Below are 23,308 nucleotides of genomic sequence, written 5' to 3'. Positions count from 1 at the left end.
CTGGGCACATCACATTGACAACAGTCTTATTGACACTGGAAACAACACACTGACAACAGTTTTATTGACACTGAACTCATCACACTGACATCAGTCTCAGTGACACTGGGCTCATCAAATTGACAACAGTCATATTGACACTGGAAACATCACACTGACATCAGTCTCAGTGACACTGGAAACAACACACTGACATCAGTCTCAGTGACACTGGACTCATCACACTGACAACAGTCTTATTGACACTGGGTACATCACATTGAAAATAGTCTTATTGACACTGGACTCATCACACTGACATCAGTCTCATGACACTGGACTCATCACATTGACAACAGTCTCTGACACTGGGCACAACACACTGACAACAGTTTTATTGACACTGAACTCATCACACTGACATCAGTCTCAGTGACACTGGGCACATCACACTGACATCAGTCTTATTGACACTGGGCACATCACACTGACATCAGTCTTATTGACACTGGGCACATCACATTGAAAACAGTCTTATTGACACTGGAAACATCACACTGACATCAGTCTAAGTGACACTAGACTCATCACAGTGACAACAGTCTTATTGACACTGGGCACATCACATTGAAAACAGTCTTATTGACACTGGAAACAACACACTGGCAACAGTCTTACTGACACTGGGCTCATCACATTGACAACATTCTTATTGACACTGGAAACAACACACTGACATCAGTCTCAGTGACACTGGACTCATCACACTGACAACAGTCTTATTGACACTGGGCACATCACATTGACAACAGTCTTATTGACACTGGGCACATCACACTGACATCAGTCTCAGTGACACTGGAAACATCACACTGACATCAGTCTCAGTGACACTGGACTCATCACACTGACAACAGTCTTATTGACACTGGGCACATCACATTGAAAACAGTCTTATTGACACTGAACTCATCATACTGACATCAGTCTCATGACGCTGGGCACATCACATTGACAACAGTCTTATTGACACTGGAAACATCACAGTGAAAACAGTCTCAGTGACACTGGAAACATCACAGTGACAACAGTCTCACTAACACTGTGAACATCACACTGACATCAGTCTCATTGACACTGGAAACATCACAGTGACAACAGTCTTATTGACACTGGAAACATCACAGTGACAACAGTCTCAGTGACTGGGCACATCACACTGACATCAGTCTCAGTGACACTGGAAACATCACAGTGACAACAGTCTTATTGACACTGGACTCATCGCATTGACATCAGTCTCTGTGACGCTGGGCACATCACATTGACAACAGTCTTATTGACACTGGAAACAACACACTGACATCAGTCTCAGTGACACTAGACTCATCACACTGACAACAGTCTTATTGACACTGGGCACATCACATTGAAAACAGTCTTATTGACAGTGAACTCATCACACTGACATCAGTCTCATGACACTGGACTCATCACACTGACAGTGATACTGGAAACAACACAGTGAATCAGCCCCAGTGACACTGGGCACATCACACTGACATCAGTCTCTGTGACACTGGGCACATCACATTGAAAACAGTCTCAGTGACATGGGACTCATCACAGTGAATCAGCCTCAGTGACACTGTGAACATCACACTGACATCAGTCTCTGTGACACTGGGCACATCACACTGACAACAGTCTTATTGACACTGGAAACATCACAGTGACAACAGTCTCAGTGACACTGTGAACATCACACTGACATCAGTCTTATTGACACTGGAAACATCACAGTGACAACAGTCTCAGTGACACTGTGAACATCACACTGACATCAGTCTTATTGACACTGGAAACATCACAGTGATAACAGTCTTATTGACACTGGAAACATCACAGTGACAACAGTCTTATTGACACTGGGCACATCACATTGAAAACAGTCTTATTGACACTGAACTCATCACATTGACATCAGTCTCATGACACTGGACTCATCACATTGACAACAGTCTTATTGACACTGGGCACATCACATTGACAACAGTCTTATTCACTCTGCCCACGTAAATCACAAAGGTAAAAAGGCCTGAATTTGTGAGTAGCAGGATGTTCACGTTCTTTCCACTCAGTCATACCGATCACAACACACTGACATCAGTCTCAGTGACACTAGACTCATCACACTGACAACAGTCTCAGTGACACTGGGCATATCACATTGACAACAGTCTTATTGACAGTGGAAACATCACAGTGACAACAGTCTTATTGACACTGGGCACATCACACTGACATCAGTCTCAGTGACACTGGAAACATCACACTGACATCAGTCTCAGTGACACTGGACTCATCACACTGACAATAGTCTTATTGACATTGGGCACATCACATTGACAACAGTCTTATTGACACTGGAAACATCACAGTGACAAGAGTCTCTGTGACACTGTGAACAACACACTGACATCAGTCTCATTGACACTGGAAACATCACAGTGACAACAGTCTTATTGACTATGGGCACATCACACTGACATCAGTCTCAGTGACACTGGGCTCATCACACTGACATCAGTCTCAGTGACACGGGAAACAACACACTGACATCAGTCTCAGTGACACTGGACTCATCACACTGACAACAGTCTTATTGACATTGGGCACATCACATTGACAACAGTTTTATTGACACTGGAAACAACACACTGACATCAGTCTAAGTGACACTGGACTCATCACACTGACAACAGTCTTATTGACACTGGGCACATCACATTGAAAACAGTCTTATTGACACTGGAAACATCACACTGACAACACTCTTATTGACACTGGAAACATCACAGTGACAACAGTCTCAGTGACACTGTGAACATCACACTGACATCAGTCTTATTGACACTGGAAACATCACAGTGACAACAGTCTCAGTGACACTGTGAACATCACACTGACATCAGTCTTATTGACACTGGAAACATCACAGGGACAACAGTCTTATTGACACTGGAAACATCACAGTGACAACAGTCTTATTGACACTGGGCACATCACATTGAAAACAGTCTTATTGACACTGAACTCATCACATTGACATCAGTCTCATGACACTGGACTCATCACATTGACAACAGTCTTATTGACAGTGGAAACATCACAGTGACAACAGTCTTATTGACACTGGGCACATCACACTGACATCAGTCTCAGTGACACTGGAAACATCACACTGACATCAGTCTCAGTGACACTGGACTCATCACACTGACAACAGTCTTATTGACATTGGGCACATCACATTGACAACAGTCTTATTGACACTGGAAACATCACAGTGACAACAGTCTTATTGACACTGGGCACATCACACTGACATCAGTCTCAGTGACACTGGAAACATCACACTGACATCAGTCTCAGTGACACTGGACTCATCACACTGACAATAGTCTTATTGACATTGGGCACATCACATTGACAACAGTCTTATTGACACTGGAAACATCACAGTGACAAGAGTCTCCGTGACACTGTGAACAACACACTGACATCAGTCTCATTGACACTGGAAACATCACAGTGACAACAGTCTTATTGACTCTGGGCACATCACACTGACATCAGTCTCAGTGACACTGGGCTCATCACACTGACATCAGTCTCAGTGACACTGGAAACAACACAGTGACAACAGTCTCAGTGACACTGGGCACGTCACACTGACATCAGTCTCAGTGACACTGGACTCATCACACTGACAACAGTCTTATTGACATTGGGCACATCACATTGACAACAGTTTTATTGACACTGGAAACAACACACTGACATCAGTCTCAGTGACACTGGACTCATCACATTGACAACAGTCTTATTGACACTGGGCTCATCACATTGACAACAGTCTCTGACACTGGGCACATCACATTGACAACAGTCTTATTGACACTGGAAACAACACACTGACATCAGTCTCAGTGACACTGGACTCATCACACTGACAACAGTCTTATTGACATTGGGCACATCACATTGACAACAGTTTTATTGACACTGGAAACAACACACTGACATCAGTCTAAGTGACACTGGACTCATCACACTGACAACAGTCTTATTGACACTGGGCACATCACATTGAAAACAGTCTTATTGACACTGGAAACATCACACTGACAACACTCTTATTGACACTGGAAACATCACAGTGACAACAGTCTCAGTGACACTGTGAACATCACACTGACATCAGTCTTATTGACACTGGAAACATCACAGTGACAACAGTCTCAGTGACACTGTGAACATCACACTGACATCAGTCTTATTGACACTGGAAACATCACAGGGACAACAGTCTTATTGACACTGGAAACATCACAGTGACAACAGTCTTATTGACACTGGGCACATCACATTGAAAACAGTCTTATTGACACTGAACTCATCACATTGACATCAGTCTCATGACACTGGACTCATCACATTGACAACAGTCTTATTGACAGTGGAAACATCACAGTGACAACAGTCTTATTGACACTGGGCACATCACACTGACATCAGTCTCAGTGACACTGGAAACATCACACTGACATCAGTCTCAGTGACACTGGACTCATCACACTGACAACAGTCTTATTGACATTGGGCACATCACATTGACAACAGTCTTATTGACACTGGAAACATCACAGTGACAAGAGTCTCCGTGACACTGTGAACAACACACTGACATCAGTCTCATTGACACTGGAAACATCACAGTGACAACAGTCTTATTGACACTGGGCACATCACACTGACATCAGTCTCAGTGACACTGGAAACAACACAGTGACAACAGTCTCAGTGACACTGGGCACATCACACTGACATCAGTCTCAGTGACACTGGGCACGTCACACTGACATCCGTCTCAGTGACACTGGAAACAACACACTGACATCAGTCTCAGTGACACTGGACTCATCACACTGACAACAGTCTTATTGACATTGGGCACATCACATTGACAACAGTTTTATTGACACTGGAAACAACACACTGACATCAGTCTCAGTGACACTGGACTCATCACACTGACAACAGTCTTATTGACACTGGACTCATCACATTGACAACAGTCTCTGTGACACTGGGCACATCACATTGACAACAGTTTTATTGACACTGGAAACAACACACTGACAACAGTCTCATTGACACTGAACTCATCACACTGACATCAGTCTCATGACACTGGGCACATCACATTGACATCAGTCTCAGTGACACTGGACACATCACAGTGACAACAGTCTCAGTGACACTGGAAACAACACACTGACATCAGTCTCAGTGACACTGGACTCATCACACTGACAACAGTCTTATTGACACTGGGCACATCACATTGACAACAGTCTTATTGACACTGGACTCATCACATTGACATCAGTCTCTGTGACACTGGGCACATCACATTGACAACAGTCTTATTGACACTGGAAACAACACACTGACATCAGTCTCAGTGACACTGGACTCATCACACTGACAACAGTCTTATTGACACTGGGCACATCACATTGAAAACAGTCTTATTGACACTGGAAACAACACACTGACATCAGTCTCAGTGACACTGGACTCATCACACTGACAACAGTCTTATTGACACTGGGCACATCACATTGAAAACAGTCTTATTGACACTGAACTCATCACACTGACATCAGTCTCATGACACTGGACTCATCACACTGACAACAGTCTTATTGACATTGGGCACATCACATTGACAACAGTCTTATTGACACTGGAAACAACACACTGACATCAGTCTCAGTGACACTGGACTCATCACACTGACAACAGTCTTATTGACATTGGGCACATCACATTGACAACAGTTTTCTTGACACTGGAAACAGCACACTGACATCAGTCTCAGTGACACTGGACTCATCACATTTACAACAGTCTTATTGACACTGGGCACATCACACTGACATCAGTCTCAGTGACACTGGACTCATCACACTGAAAACAGTCTTATTGACACTGGGCTCATCACATTGACAACAGTCTCTGACACTGGGCACATCACATTGATAACAGTCTTATTGACACTGGAAACAACACACTGACAACAGTCTCAGTGACACTGGACTCATCACACTGACAACAGTCTTATTGACACTGGGCTCATCACATTGACAACAGTCTTATTGACACTGGGCACATCACATTGAAAACAGTCTTATTGACACTGAACTCATCACACTGACAACAGTCTTATTGACATTGGGCACATCACATTGACATCAGTCTCAGTGACACTGGACACATCACAGTGACAACAGTCTCAGTGACACTGGAAACAACACACTGACAGCAGTCTCAGTGACACTGGACTCGTCACACTGACAACAGTCTTATTGACACTGGGCTCATCACATTGACAACAGTCTCTGACACTGGGCACATCACATTGACAACAGTCTTATTGACACTGGACTCATCACACTGACATCAGTCTCATGACACTGCACTCATCACACTGACAACAGTCTTATTGACATTGGGCACATCACTTTGACAACACTCTTATTGACACTGGAAACAACACACTGACATCAGTCTCAGTGACACTGGACTCATCACACTGACAACAGTCTTATTGACACTGCAAACAACAGACTGACATCAGTCTCAGTGACACTGGACTCATCACACTGACAACAGTCTTATTGACACTGGGCACATCGCATTGAAAACAGTCTTATTGACACTGAACTCATCACACTGACATCAGTCTCATGACACTGGACTCATCACACTGACAACAGTCTTATTGACATTGGGCACATCACATTGACAACAGTCTTATTGACACTGGAAACAACACACTGACATCAGTCTCAATGACACTGGACTCATCACACTGACAACAGTCTTATTGACACTGGGCACATCACATTGACAACAGTCTTATTGACACTGAACTCATCACACTGACATCAGTCTCATGACACTGGGCACATCACATTGACATCAGTCTCAGTGACACTGGACACATCACAGTGACAACAGTCTCAGTGACACTGGAAACCCACTGACATCAGTCTCAGTGACACTGGACTCGTCACACTGACAACAGTCTTATTGACACTGGGCTCATCACATTGACAACAGTCTTATTGACACTGGAAACAACACACTGACATCAGTCTCAGTGACACTGGGCACATCACATTGCAAACAGTCTTATTGACACTGAACTCATCACACTGACATCAGTCTCATGACACTGGGCACATCACATTGACATCAGTCTCAGTGACACTGGACACATCACAGTGACAACAGTCTTATTGACACTGGAAACATCACAGTGACAACAGTCTCAGTGACACTGTGAACATCACACTGACAACAGTCTTATTGACACTGGACTCATCACATTGACAACAGTCTCTGTGACACTGGGCACATCACATTGACAACAGTCTTATTGACACTGGAAACAACACACTGACAACAGTCTCAGTGACACTGGGCACATCACACTGACAACAGTCTTATTGACACTGGGCACATCACATTGAAAACAGTCTTATTGACACTGGAAACATCACACTGACATCAGTCTAAGTGACACTAGACTCATCACAGTGACAACAGTCTTATTGACACTGGGCACATCACATTGAAAACAGTCTTATTGACACTGGAAACAACACACTGGCAACAGTCTTACTGACACTGGGCTCATCACATTGACAACAGTCTTATTGACACTGGAAACAACACTGACATCAGTCTCAGTGACACTGGACTCATCACACTGACAACAGTCTTATTGACACTGGGCACATCACATTGACAACAGTCTTATTGACACTGGGCACATCACACTGACATCAGTCTCTGTGACACTGGAAACATCACACTGACATCAGTCTTATTGACACTGGACTCATCACACTGACATCAGTCTCATGACACTGGACTTATCACATTGACAACAGTCTTATTGACACTGGGCTCATCACATTGACAACAGTCTTATTGACACTGGAAACAACACACTGACAACAGTCTTATTGACACTGGGCTCATCACATTGACAACAGTCTTATTGACACTGGAAACAACACACTGACAACAGTCTTATTGACACTGGGCTCATCACATTGACAACAGTCTTATTGACACTGGAAACAACACACTGACAACAGTCTCATTGACACTGGGCACATCACACTGACAACAGTCTTATTGACACTGGGCTCATCACATTGACAACAGTCTTATTGACACTGGAAACAACACACTGACAACAGTCTCATTGACACTGGGCACATCACACTGACAACAGTCTTATTGACACTGGGCACATCACATTGAAAACAGTCTTATTGACACTGGAAACAACACACTGACATCAGTCTAAGTGACACTAGACTCATCACATTGAAAACAGTCTTATTGACACTGGACATCACACTGACAGCAGTCTCATGACACTGGACTCATCACACTGACAGTGATACTGGAAACAACACAGTGAATCAGCCCCAGTGACACTGGGCACATCACACTGACATCAGTCTCTGTGACACTGGGCACATCACACTGACAACAGTCTTATTGACACTGGAAACAACACACTGACATCAGTCTCAGTGACACTGGACTCATCACATTGAAAACAGTCTCAGTGACATGGGACTCATCACAGTGAATCAGCCTCAGTGACACTGGGCACATCAGTCTCTGTGGCACTGCGTACATCACACTTTCTTAACCACAGAGTCAACCTGCATGGCTGATTTGAGTGTCCTATGCACTCAGACCCCAAGATCCCTGTGAACCTCCACACTGCCAAGAGTCTTACCATTAATACTATATCCTGCTGTCATATTTGACCAACCAAAATGAACCACCTTGTGAGATCTCACCTTGACTGGTCTCATCAGACTATCGATATTCCGTACTGACCGACACTGTGGGATCGGTTGCCCCTTGGGGAGACCAACGTTTTGCCAGTGCCACTCTTAGGTTACCCAATTGGCAAAATGCTCCCCCAGCCCCTTGCCCCCCCAGGCTTGGGAACACAGTCACTGCCTGCTGTCCTCTGAGTCAACAGCCCTCACCAGCAGCATCTCCTCTCAGAAGGCTTTGAGAACAGGAAATGTGGCAAACACTTTTTTTTAATACGTCACTTAATATCCTGTTGTTCTGCATTGGTGATAATTTCACACTGAAGTTTTTATATTCTATCTGTTTTGAAGGGGGAGCGTGGAGACCCAGGTATCACAGGATCCCAAGGACTGAAAGGGGAAAAGGTTGGTGCTCCACACTAAAGCAGGATTTTGTCATCCAGAAGCTGTTTTTATTCTATGAGTTGCTGTCAGTACCCAGCTGGTAGCATAGTGGCATCAGTGCTGGACTGTGGAGTGGGAGCTCTCTAGTTCGAAACTGGCCAGCTTTTCATCCGTGCTGGGTTAAGAGCTGGTGATCTCTTTGAAAAAAAAACACCCGGCAAAAGGCAATGGGAAATGACTGCTGTAACGTGCATCGTATGCGACTTCCCAGTACATCAGAGCAGCATGGGAGGAAGTTGTCCACGAACTGGAAAAATTCTGGATGCGATGTACCTTTCCAGTTGACAGTGGCCTGGGATCACTGTTACTGGACTTAGCTCCGAGCCAGAACTCAAGGGTTCACCTCCCATCCCAGAGTGTGAAGTCAGTTGCTGGGCCACTGCTATCTTGATAGTAGTGATTGACCATGACCATCTGCTGTCTCAGGAAGGGTCCCTCTGTGTTCGTGCAGAAAACTGCTTCTCCGCTTGACCACAGGTCACCCCCAAGTATGATGAAGGATCTAAGCCCGAAACATCAGCTGTTGGTTTCCCTCCATTGGTGCGACCTGAACAGCTGTGTTTACACAGAACATTACAGCACCATAAAGACCCTTTGGCCCACCATGTTCTGCCGACCTTTTAACCTGCTCAATCTAACTCAGTTCTCAATCTTTCTATCATCCACGTTCCTTCAGCATTTTGTGTGTGTACCTCACTCAGCATTAGTACCGTCATCTCATCGTGATCTGTGGATTCCAGCTAGGTAGAGATGCATTACCATGTTCCCCTCACAGAACTCCAGGACACTGCCTGGCATTACTGTTTATTTCTTCAAATTCCTCCTGCATGGAAAGACGTCATTTGACCCATTCAGACCCTCCCTGCTGCCTTGCATTTCTGCTAGATTCAGAGTGTACTTCTTCATTAAATTAATAACATTTGCATCAACAAGCAACATAACCTGTGGATGTGCTGGTGGCAGCCTGCAAGAGTTGCCACACTTTCCAGCACCAACTTAGCATGCCCACAATGCTCAGCAGAACAGCACAGAACACAGTAAAATAGAAACACAGAACACAGTAAAATCTTTTGGAAGAGGACAGCGAGGCTTGAGAGGAAGTGCGGCAGCGGCCATTTTCAAATTGTCCAATTGCTTCTCAGATCGGAGTTCTGAGAGGCGGGACTGCGCAGGCGCGTGAAGGAGGCCCGGGAAGGAGGGAAGATATATAAAGGAGATACTGAGTGAGGTAGTTCTCTTTTGGAAGAGGACAGCGAAGCTTGAGAGGAAGTGCAGCGGCGGCCATTTTCAAATTGTCCAATTGCTTCTCAGATCGGAGTTCTGAGAGGCGGGACTGCGCAGGCGCGTGAAGGAGGGAAGATATATAAAGAACGCCGCCTTAAGAAGTGGGCAGCTTCGTTTGCGGGCAGCGGAGTGAGCCGGGCGCAGAGTGTAGGGCTTGGGCTCAGAGGGCTTAGGCGGAAGAGGGCACAGTAGGCTTATCTTTTAGTTCTTGTATTTTCAGTTATTTGGGAGGTATGAGTGTGAGGGCAGCTTGTTGTTCTCGGTGTCGGATGTGGGAGATCCTGGAGTCTCCGAGCCTCCCAGACGTCCACATCTGCGCCAGGTGCACCGAACTGCAGCTCCTGAGGGACCGAGTTAGGGAACTGGAGCTGCAGCTCGATGACCTTTGCCTGGTCAGGGGGAGTGAGGAGGTGATAGAGAGGAGTTACAGGCAGGTGGTCACTCCGGGACCACGGGAGGCAGATAGGTGGGTTACAGTCAGGAAGGGGAAGAGGCAGGTACTAGAGAGTACCCCAGTGGCTGTACCCCTTGACAATAAGTACTCATGTTTGAGTACTGTTGGGGGGGACAGCCTACCTGGTGGGAGTGACAGTGGCCGGGCCTCCGGCACAGAGGACGGCCCTGTAGCTCAGAAGGGTAGGGTTAGAAGAAAGAGGTCCATAGTAATAGGGGACTCAATAGTCAGGGGCTCAGACAGGCCCTGTCTTCTGTGGAGGTGACCGGGATTCCCGGATGGTAATTTGCCTCCCTGGTGCCAGGGTTCGGGACGTTTCTGATCGCGTCCAAGATATCCTGAAGTGGGAGGGTGAAGAGCCAGAGGTCGTGGTACATGTAGGTACCAATGACATAGGAAGGAAAGGGGAAGAGGTCCTGAAACGAGAGTATAGGGAGTTAGGAAGGCAGTTAAGAAGAAGGACCGCAAAGGTAGTAATCACGGGATTACTGCCTGTGCCACGCGACAGTGAGAGTAGGAATAGAATTAGGTGGAGGATGAATGCGTGGCTGTGGGATTGGAGCAGGGGGCAGGGATTCAAGTTTCTGGATCATTGGGACCTCTTCTGGGGCAGGAGTGACCTGTTCAAGAAGGACGGGTTACACTTGAATCGTGGGGGGACCAATATCCTAGCGGGGAGGTTTGCTAGGGCTACAGGGCGGACTTTAAACTAGTAAGATGGGGGGGCGGGAGACTATGGGAGAGGAGGTTAGTTCACCAGTGGAGCAAGTAAATAGACAGTGTGTGAGGGAGGAAAGGCAGGTGATGGAGAAGGGATGCGCACAGCCCGAAGATGTAGGGGAGAAGAAAGAAAAGGATAATAAATTTGAATGCATTGTTAGGGATGGAAAGAGAGGAGGAGATAGAGAGTATCTTAAATGTATCTATTTTAATGCTAGGAGCATTGTAAGAAAGGTGGATGAGCTTAAAGCATGGATTGATACCTGGAATTACGATGTTGTAGCTATTAGTGAAACATGGTTGCAGGAAGGGTGTGATTGGCAACTAAATATTCCTGGATTTAGTTGCTTCAGGTGTGATAGAGTAGGAGGGGCCAGAGGAGGAGGTGTTGCATTGCTTGTCGGAGAAAATCTTATGGCGGTGCTTTGGAAGGATAGATTAGAGAGCTCCTCTAGGGAGACCATTTGGGTGGAATTGAAGAATGGGAAAGGTGCAGTAACACTGATAGGAGTGTATTATAGGCCACCTAATGGGGCGCGTGAGTTGGAAGAGCAAATGTGTAAGGAGATAGCAGATATTTGTAGTAAACACAAGGTGGTGATTGTGGGAGATTTTAATTTTCCACACGTAGACTGGGAAGCTCATTCTGTAAAAGGGCTGGATGGTTTAGAGTTTGTGAAATGTGTGCGGGATAGTTTTTTGCAACAATACATAGAAGTACCGACTAGAGATGGGGCAGTGTTGGATCTCCTGTTAGGGAATGCGATAGGTCAGCTGACAGATGTATGTGTTGGGGAGCACTTCGGGTCCAGTGATCACAATAGCATTAGCTTCAATATAATTATGGAGAAGGACAGGACTGGACCTAGAGTTGAGATTTTTGATTGGAGAAAGGCTAACTTTGAGGGGATGTGAAGGGATTTAGAGGGAGTGGATTGGGTCAAGTTGTTTTATGGGAAGGATGTAATAGAGAAAAGGAGGTCATTTAAGGGTGAAATTATGAGGGTACAGAATCTTTATGTTCCTGTTAGGGTGAAAGGAAAGGTTAAAGGTTTGAGAGCACCATGGTTTTCAAGGGATATTAGAAATTTGGTTCAGAAAAAGAGGGATGTCTACAATAGATATAGGCAGCATGGAGTAAAGGAATTGCTCGAGGAATATAAAGAATGTAAAAGGAATCTTAAGAAAGAGATTAGAAAAGCTAAAAGAAGATATGAGGTTGGTTTGGCAAATAAGGTGAAAGTAAATCCGAAAGGTTTCTACAGTTATATTAAAAGCAAGAGGATAGTGAGGGATAAAATTGGCCCCTTAGAGAATCAGAGTGGTCAGCTATGTGTGGAACCGAAGGAGATGGGAGAGATTTTGAGTGATTTCTTCTCTTCGGTATTCACTAAGGAGAAGGATATTGACTTGTGTAAGGTGTGGGAAACAAGTAAGGAAGTTATGGAACCTATGACAATTAAAGAGGTGGAGGTACTGGCGCTTTTAAGAAATTTAAAAGTGGATAAATCTTCGGGTCCTGACAGGATATTCCCCAGGACCTTGAGGGAAGTTTGTGTAGAAATAGCAGGAGCTCTGACGGAGATCTTTAATATGTCATTAGAAACGGGGATTGTGCCGGAGGATTGACATATTGCTCATGTGGTTCCATTGTTTAAAAAGGGTTCTAGAAGGAAGCCTAGCAATTATAGACCTGTCAGTTTGACATCAGTGGTGGGTAAATTAATGGAAAGTATTCTTAGAGATAGTATTTATAATTATCTGGATAGACGGGATCTGATTAGAAGTAGCCAGCATGGATTTGTGCATGGAAGGTCATGTTTGACAAACCTTATTGAATTTTTTGAAGAAGTTACGAGGAATGTTGTCAAGGGTAAGGCAGTGGATGTAGTCTATATGGACTTCAGCAAAGCCTTTGACAAAGTTCCACATGGAAGGTTAGTTAAGAAGGTTCAGTCGTTAGGTATTAACGCTGGAGTAATAAAATGGATTCAACAGTGGCTAGATGGGAGATGCCAGAGAGTAGTGGTGGATAATTGTTTATCGGGATGGAGGCCGGTGACTAGCGGGGTGCCTCAGGGATCTGTTTTGGGCCCAATGTTGTTTGTAATATACATAAATGATCTGGATGATGGGGTGGTAAATTGGATTAGTAAGTATGCCGATGATACTAAGGTAGGAGGTGTTGTGGATAATGAGGTGGATTTTCAAAGCTTGCAGGGAGATTTATGCCGGTTAGAAGAATGGGCTGAACGTTGGCAGATGGAGTTTAATGCTGAGAAGTGTGAGGTTCTACATTTTGGCAGGAATAATCCAAATAGAACATACAGAGTAAATGGTAGGGTGTTGAGGAATGCAGAGGAACAGAGAGATCTAGGAATAACTGTGCATAGTTTCCTGAAAGTGGAGTATCATGTAGATAGGGTGGTGAAGAGGGCTTTTGGAACGCTGGCCTTTATAAATCAAAGCATTGAGTACAGAAGTTGGGATGTAATGCTAAAGTTGTACAAGGCATTGGTAAGGCCAAATTTGGAATATTGTGTGCAGTTCTGGTCACCGAATTATAGGAAAGATATCAATAAATTAGAGAGAGTGCAGAGACGATTTACTAGGATGTTACCTGGGTTTCAGCAATTAAGTTACAGAGAAAGGTTGAACAAGTTAGGTCTCTATTCATTGGAGCGTAGAAGGTTGATGGGGGATTTGATCGAGGTATTTAAAATTTTGAGAGGGATAGATAGAGTTGACGTGAACAGGCTGTTTCCATTGAGAATAGGGGAGATTCAAACTAGAGGACATGATTTGAGAGTTAGGGAGCAGAAGTTTAAGGGAAACACGAGGGGGTATTTCTTTACTCAAAGAGTGATAGCTGTGTGGAATGAGCTTCCTGTAGAAGTAGTAGAGGCCAGTTCAGTTGTGTCATTTAAGGTAAAATTGGATAGGTATATGGACAGGAAAGGAGTGGAGGGTTATGGGCTGAGTGCGGGTAGGTGGGACTAGGTGAGATTAAGGGTTCGGCACGGACTAGGAGGGCCAAGATGGCATGTTTCCGTGCTGTGATTGTTATATGGTTATATGGTTAAAATAGAAACACTGACCACAGTAAAATAGAAACACAGAACAGTAAAATAGAAACACAGAACACAGTAAAATAGAAACACAGAACAGTAAAATAGAAACACTGACCACAGTAAAATAGAAACACAGAACACAGTAAAATAGAAACACATAACAGTAAACTAGAAAACAAGCAACAAAGCAGGTGCCATTCAAAATTCAAAGTACAAAGTACCTATTATCTGTTCAACTTTGCTCCACTTCACTCATCCCGACTTTATGTCAAACATGCCTTGACCTCACCCCAACTCTGCCTCTCACCAGCACGCTTTAACCCTTGACTCAGCCTCACCATCACTCGCCTCTCCACTGTTTGTGGTGATAGTTTACCACAAACAAGAAAAGGAGTTATTAATAAAGTATTTAGTTGTATTCTTTAAAGAGCAAACATGAGGAAATCTGCAGGTACTGGAAATTCAAACAACACACACAAAATGCTGGTGGAACACAGCAGGCCAGGCAGCATCTATAGGGAGAAGCACTGTCGACGTTTCGGGCTGAGACCCTTCGTCAGGACTAACCGAAAGGGAAGATAGTAAGAGATTTGAATGTAGTGGGGGGAGGGGGAAATGCGAAATGATAGGAGAAGACTGGAGGGGGTGGGATGAAGCTAAGAGCTGGAAAGGTGATTGGCGAAAGTGATACAGAGCTGGAGAAGGGAAAGGATAATGGGACGGGAGGCCTCAGGAGAAAGAAAGGGGGGGGGACACCAGAGGGAGATGGAGAACGGGCAAACAACTAAATATGTCAGGGATGGGGTAAGAAGGGGAGGAGGGGCATTAACGGAAGTTAGAGAAGTCAATGTTCATGCCATCAGGTTGGAGGCTACCCAGCCAGTATATAAGGTGTTGTTCCTCCAACCTGAGTTTGGATTCATTTTGATAATAGAGGAGGCCATGGATAGACATATCAGAATGGGAATGGGACGTGGCCACTGGGAGATCCTGCTTTCTCTGGCGGACCGAGCGTAGGTGTTCAGCGAAACGGTTTCCTAGTCTGCGTCGGGTCTCACCAATATATAAAAGGCCACACCGGGAGCACCGGACACAGTATACCACACCAGCCCACTCACAGGTGAGGTGTTGCCTCACCTGGAAGGACTGTCTGGGGCCCTGAATGGTGGTGAGGGAGGAAGTGTAAGGGCAGGTGTAGCACTTGTTCTGCTTACAAGGATAAATGCCAGGAGGGAGATCGGTGGGAAGGGATGGGGGAGGGAATGAATGGACGAGGGAGTCATGTAGGGAGTGATCCCTGCGAAAAGCAGAAGGGGGGGGAGGGAAAATGTGTTTGGTAGTGGGATCCCGTTGGAGGTGGTGGAAGTTACGGAGAATTATGCGTTGGACCTGGAGGCTGGTGGGGTGGTAGGTGAGGACAAGGGGAACCCTATCCCAAGTGGGGTGGCAGGTGGATAGGGTGAGGGCAGATGTGCGGGAAATGGGAGAGATGCGTTTGAGGGCAGAGTTGATGGTGGACAAAGGGAAGCCCCTTTGTTTAAAAAAGGAAGACATCTCCTTCATCCTGGAATGAAAAGCCTCATCCTGAGAGCAGATGCGGCGGAAACTGAGACAGCACCATCAATGCGGGTTCCAACGACCATGGACAGCTTCAAAGCGATTGCGCAACCACCGACTGCGACTCCAGGCCGGGTCTTCACACGTTGTGATTGTGACTCCCGTTTCCCCGTCCCCCACCACCACTCTGCCATCCCCTCTCCCTCAGATCCCATCGTCAGCTCCTGGGCCCTCAGAGGCTCCATCTTCCTCTCACCCAACCCTTCCCTCTCCACTGACACTACCAGCCTCCCTCTCCCCTCTGATACCATCTCGCATCCGTGCCGGGTCTTCACCATTCCCTCCGACCTTCAACTCTCTGGGGTAGAGTGCTGTATCCTCAGTAAGGGCCTCAGCTTTGTCCCCCTTCGCCCACACCTCAGTGAATTCTGCGTACGCCATGACACTGAATTCTTCTTCCGCTGGCTCCGTCTCCGAGCTCACTTCTTGGACAAGGACTCTCCTACCCCCACCGATGACCCCTTCTCCCGTCTTCAACCCTCCTCCTCTTCATGGACAGCCCGCTCTGATCTTCTGCCTGCTCTGGATCTCTTTATTGCTAATTGCCAACGGGACATCAACCGTCTCGACTTCACCACACCCTGTTCCAATTCTAACCTCACTCCTTCCGAACGCTCTGCTCTCCGCTCCCTCCGCACCAATCCCAACCTCACTATAAAACCTGCTGATAAGGGGGGAGCTGTTGTTGTCTGGCGTACTGACCTCTACCTGGCCGAGGCACAGCCACAGCTCTCTGATACCTCCTCTTATTTACCCCTTGATCATGACCCCACTAAGGAGCACCAGGCCACTGTCTCCGATACCATCACCAACCTTATCAGCTCTGGGGATCTCCCATCCACTGCCACCAACCTCATAGTTCCCACACCCCACACTTCCCATTTCTACCTCCTACCCAAGATCCACAAACCTACCTGTCCAGGTAGACCTATTGCCTCAGCTTGCTCCTGCCCCACCAAACTCATTTCTGCATACCTTGACACTGTCTTATCCCCACTTGTTCAATCTCTTCCCACCTATGTTCGTGACACTTCTCATGCTTTGAATTTTTTCAATGATTTTAAGTTCCCTGGCCCCATCTTATTTCCAGTCCCTATGTACCTCCATCCCCCGCCGAGATGGTCTCGAAGCTCTTCGCTTTTTTTTGGATTCCAGACCTAACCAGTTCCCCTCTACCACCACTCTCCTCCGTCTAGCGGAATTAGTTCTTACTCTCAATAATTTCTCCTTTGGCTCCCACTTCCTCCAAACCAAGGGTGTAGCCATGGGCACCCGTATGGGTCCCAGTTATACCTGCCTTTTTGTTGGCTTTGTGGAACAGTCCATGTTCCAAGTCTATACGAGTATCCATCCCCCTCTTTTCCTTCGCTACATCGAAGACTGCATTGGCGCTGCCTCTTGCACACATGCTGAGCTCGTTGACTTCATTAACTTTGCCTCCAACTTTCACCCTGCCCTCAAATTTACCTGGTCCATTTCCGACACCACCCTCCCCTTTCTTGATCTTTCTGTCTCCATCTCTGGAGACGGCCTATCTACTGATATCTACTATAAGCCTACAAACTCTCACAGCTACCTGGACTAATCCTCTTCCCACCTTGTCTCTTGCAAAAAGGCTATCCCCTTCTCACAATTCCTCCGTCTCCGCTGCATTTGCTCTCAGGATGAGGCTTTTCATTCCAGGACGAAGGAGATGTCTTCCTTTTTTAAACAAAGGGGCTTCCCTTCGTCCACCATCAACTCTGCTCTCAAGTGCATTTCTCCCATTTCCCGCATATCTGCCCTCACCCCATCCACACGCCACCCCACTCGGGATAGGGTTCCCCTTGTCCTCACCTACCACCCCACCAGCCTCCAGGTCCAACGTATAATTCTCCGTAACTTCTGCCACCTCCAATGGGATCCCACTACCAAGCACATCTTTCCCTCCCCCACCTTTCTGATTTCCGCAGGGATCGCTCTCTACGCAACTCCCTTGTCCACTCGTCCCCCCCATCCCTTTCCACCGATCTCCCTCCTGGCACTTATTCTTGTAAGCAGAACAAGTGCTACACCTGCCCTTACACTTCCTCCCTCACCACCAATCAGGGCCCCAGACAGTCCTTCCAGGTGAGGCGACACTTCACCTGTGAGTCGGCTGGTGTGGTATACTGCGTCTGGTGCTCCCGGTGTGGCTTTTTATGTATTGGTGAGACCTGACGCAGACTGGGAGACCGTTTCGCTGAACACCTATGCTTGGTCCACCAGAAAAAGCAGGATCTCCCGGTGGCCACACATTTTAATTCCACGTCCCATTCCCATTCTGATATGTCTATCCATGGCCTCCTCTATTGTCAAAATGAATCCAAACTCAGGTTGGAGGAACAACACCTTATATACTGGCTGGGTAGCCTCCAACCTGATGGCATGAACATTTACTTCTCTAGCTTCAGTTAATGCCCCTCCTCCCCTTCTTACCCTATCCCTGACATATTTAGTTGTTTGCCTGTTCTCCATCTCCCTCTGGTGCTCCCCCCCCCCCTTTCTTTCTCCTGAGGCCTCCCGTCCCATGATCCTTTCCCTTCTCCAGCTCTGTATCACTTACACCAATCACCTTTCCAGCTCTTAGCTTCATCCCACCCCCTCCGGTCTTCTCCTATCATTTTGCATTTCCCCCTCCCCCCACTACATTCAAATCTCTTACTATCTTCCCTTTCGGTTAGTCCTGATGAAGGGTCTCGGCCCGAAACATCGACAGCACTTCTCCCTATAGATGCTGCCTGGCCTGCTGTGTTCCACCAGCATTTTGTGTGGGTTGTTAGTTGTATTCTTTGTTTTGTTTGCCACCACCTGTATTTAGTGACTGGTGTTCACCAGCACCATCTCAAACTGATCTTTGCTACCTTCCCACTCCCAATTCAAAGCAAGAAGTTGAATCTACTCTGTGTAATTAATTCAAGATCACCAAACCAGTGGGAACAGTTGCTCCCACCACCAACTGGATATCTAGAGTTTAGAGCAGCTGATGAATCAGTACAATGCAGGCAGCCATGATAAGATTGGATTGTCAGTCCTCTGTTTAGTCTCTGACGAGATGGGCACTTGGCGAGCCAAGCATGATGGGATTAGATTGTCAGCCTTCTGTGTGTCTCTCAGACAGGATGAGCACTTGGCAAGTGAGGCATGAGAGGGCATTATGTAGGATCAAACCTGAGCAGGGGAAACTGAATGGCTGTTTGGTGAAAGGAGGGTGTTTGATGGGGGAGTGTGGTTACAAAGGTTGTGAGTAAGGGGGAGGTGATGGGGTTAACTACTGAGAAAACTAACACTTTATGTCACCTTCATTTGGCAAAAATCACTGGGGACAAGTGTGGGTGAGGCCGTGCAGAGATAAGGCTGGAGTGGTGAAGGGAGCGGAGTGGAGAGATAGTGTCAGGTTTATCTTTGTGCTGTAGCGTGACCTATCCCTCTAGGTCTGATAAACACATTCACACATGTCCACAAACCTCACCGAGGGTTCAATAGTCCCTATGTACAACCAGGAAAGGACAGAATGTCCTGCTAAAGGATTTTCGCCCAAAACTGTAATTTTTCTATAGATGCTGAAAGCCTGCTGAGTTCCTCTGGCATCTTGTGTGTGTGTGTTGCAAGGACAAAATCTGGGCTTTATTGGGAACAAGAATATTGGAGGTGAGGGAGAGTGATTGGGAGAGTAGGTTGTTGCAGCATTTCATGGGGATGGGCCACTGGGAAGAATGAGGAGAGGGAGGTAGGAATGGTGGGGTAGTACACATCATGAAGCAATATTGGGTCCCTTTAGAGAATTCTGCTGGTCCCTTCAGAGAATACAGAGACAGGCACAGAGGAATTGATCAAGGGTGCCTGAGGAAAGTAAAAACACAAAGGGAAAGGCAAAGTGGGAATTGGTGGGTAGATACTGGAGGCTCTCCAGCAGTCTGGAACAGGGTCAAATCCTCAGGCTGGGGGTCTGAATGGGATGAGGAGAAATTCTATCTGTGAAGGGCTGCACATCTTTGTCATTCTTGTGCAGAGGAGATTCACCAGGATGTTATCTGTATTGGAAAAGAGATGGGGAGAGACTGGACATAATAATTTTATTTTTCCTGAAGAAAAAGAGGCTGATGGGTGACGCGATAGATGTACAGAATATAGATTATAGAGGTATAAATATGGTAGGCAGCCAAAATGTTTTTCCCTTGTTTGGGATATCAGAAATACTGTATGTAGATTGAAAGATTATCTTTATTTGCAACATGTAAATGGAAACATCAAAACATCCAGTGAAATGTGCCATTGGCATCAATGACCAAGACAGTCCGAGGATGTGCTCGGGCAGCCATCAAGTGTCACCAAGCTCTCAGCACAAAAAAGTATGCCCACAACTTACCAACCCTAAACTGTACACGTTTGCAATGTGGGAAGATATTAGAGCACCCAGAGGAAACCCAGGCTGTCTTGGGGAGAACATACAAACTCCTTACTGAGAGCAGTGGGAATTGAACCCTGACCATTGGTGCTATAAAGTGAAAAGGAAGGAGGTTTAAAGGCAATTTGAAGGGCTAGTGAGTATTGCCTGGAACTTGCTGCCAGAGGAGGTGGTGGGATAAGGTACAGTCACGATGGTTGAGAAACTTTGAGAGAGGCAGTTGAAAAAGTCAAGGCATACAAGCATATGGTCTAGTATGGGCTAATGGAATTATGTGATGAGCCAAAGGACTTGTCTCTGTACTGTACCTTTTTGCGACTCTTTACACTGCTGCTCAGAACGTTCAGTGACTGAGGGCTGAGACTGAGTGGTGTTTATGTATGAGAAACACAGGAAGGGATGTGAACTGGACTCTGGTTAACATGTTAGTGCAGTGATGGGGTGGGGGAAACTGTGAGACGCAGAGCTTGTGTACAGTCACAGGCTGTGATTTGAAGACACAAAGGCACTGAAATCATCGATGGATGTTGGGAGCATTCAGGTTAAAGGGAATGGCTGTGGGTGCTGTCCACTGGCAACTACTCCCCTCTGGGGAACACATTCATGTGTGTCACTTACACACGACCCTGTAAAAGTTCAGCATCAATAGAACACACCTGGAGTCTGGTTTTGCTGTTAACAAAACATTATTTTATTAGTAACTATGTCATATAGTAACTTAAACCAGGTAAATCAAGAGTTAATGCTGTTATGCATATATAGGTGTAAAAAATAAAGTTCCCAAACTTCTTCAAACTTAGGTGGTAAGTGATACAGTCTTACATTAGTATGTAAGGAAGTTCTATTCAGATGCACAGGTTAATTAATGTGAGATGTTTGTAATCCAAAGGCAAAGGTTGTGAGAAGGCAATTGCATTCAGAGATAACAATAATAATAGTAGGTTTTATCTCTGAAGTTGTTCCACTCTACACACAAAGTATCACCGTCAGTGATCTTCAGCGAGTATTCTTTCAACACAAGTGATACCACACCCGAATTCAGCTACGGGATGTCCCAAAGTGGTGGCCACAGGATTCTCAAACTGAATCCACGTATGGATTATCACCAACAGTAGCTCATCACAAAGGGGACCCTCTTCAAGGGAGCCACCACCCAGGCAGGGGTTGACACACCGGTAGATTCCACAAGGTTACCCCAATCACACACAACGTGATAGCCATTTATCCAGTTCTGCGACATAAGAAATAACTCCAACGGTGATTTGCCACAGGGGTGCCTTTCTTCAGTGAACTGCCACACCTAGACAAAGGGTAAACACACACGTGACATTCAGAAAGGTTTTCCCCCACCAGAGAACCCACTCCTGTGAATTAACTACGTGACAATCACACTTTCGTATTCGAATGGAAACAAACTCACCCCTTACGGACTACTTGAAGAGAGAGTCCAAACAGTGATCTCTTTGTCATTAGGTTTCTTCTGATTCAAACCTTCCTCTCCTCTCCTTTCTTCTCTGCAAACTTTTGTCTAGTTGCAGAAACTTGTGAGAGTCATTTATCAATATTCAGGATTGATCTCAACTCACCGCTTTCGGCTACTAAAAGTTTAAACCAGCGACTGACTCACTGGTGTCTTCCATTGACCAAATCCATCTTGACTCTGAGCCATGTGTGTCTATGTGTCCTTGTATATTCAAGTGACAGTCCACAGAAAAAAATGAACCCTAGGGGTACATAACAATGTGTAACTGAGAGTGAGCTGTGTGCTGAAGAGCTAAGAGACCCCACACAGGAATCACTGAACAGGATTCTTGGCCATTACCTGAAGCGGCCGTGGGTGCTAATTGTTAGCTTGTAATCTGGTCCTGGGGCGACAGCTGCTGTGGTACTTGCAGGCATTCGAAGCAGTGTTGCAGGGAGGGCTGCTGCACCCTGATCAATGCACTTCTGGTTTCAGTCACTGTACAGTGTCTCCTGGACATCCATTCATGGAGACAGTCCCAAAGAGCTGGAAATGATTATCTGATGATGGGCCAGTGAGTGTAGACAGAGTCCTCGAGAAAGTGTTTAGTCCATTGTGCATTTGGAACCATGCGGTGGAACAGTTTAGGAAGGAGCAGCTGGTCTGTCACTGTAACAAGCCACAGCCAGTGTGGGTGAGATCCAGGCTCTGGGAGGACCCTCAGAGTTGGTATGGGAGGACATTTCTGTGGGTTACTCTCAGTGCAGACGCCATGGTAAAACTCGCTCTTTTCTCTTCACAATGCAGGGCGAAGGATGTGGACCTTGCTTCACTGCTCCACATGGGAAGCTCAATGCTGCCTCTCCACATGTGGAAGTACCTGAGGACGGTCAGCCCGGCAGACCG

At 46.1% G+C, this 23,308-nt stretch overlaps 1 protein-coding gene across 1 annotated transcript in view; it reads left to right on the top strand.

The window, feature by feature from the left end:
- Nucleotides 1-23,308, top strand: part of col16a1 (collagen, type XVI, alpha 1) — a gene marked incomplete at its 3' end in the record, with an annotated part of 565,824 nt that overhangs the window by 381,259 nt on the left and 161,257 nt on the right. The window contains exons 25-26 of the mRNA XM_059954228.1: nucleotides 9,276-9,329; nucleotides 23,210-23,308. Of these exons, the coding sequence (XP_059810211.1) occupies nucleotides 9,276-9,329; nucleotides 23,210-23,308 (153 nt within the window). The remainder of the gene's footprint in view (nucleotides 1-9,275; nucleotides 9,330-23,209) is intronic.

Source organism: Hypanus sabinus, chromosome 30 (genome assembly GCF_030144855.1).
Source record: "Hypanus sabinus isolate sHypSab1 chromosome 30, sHypSab1.hap1, whole genome shotgun sequence".
NCBI lineage: Eukaryota > Metazoa > Chordata > Chondrichthyes > Myliobatiformes > Dasyatidae > Hypanus > Hypanus sabinus.
This window is presented reverse-complemented; position numbering and strand designations above follow the sequence as displayed.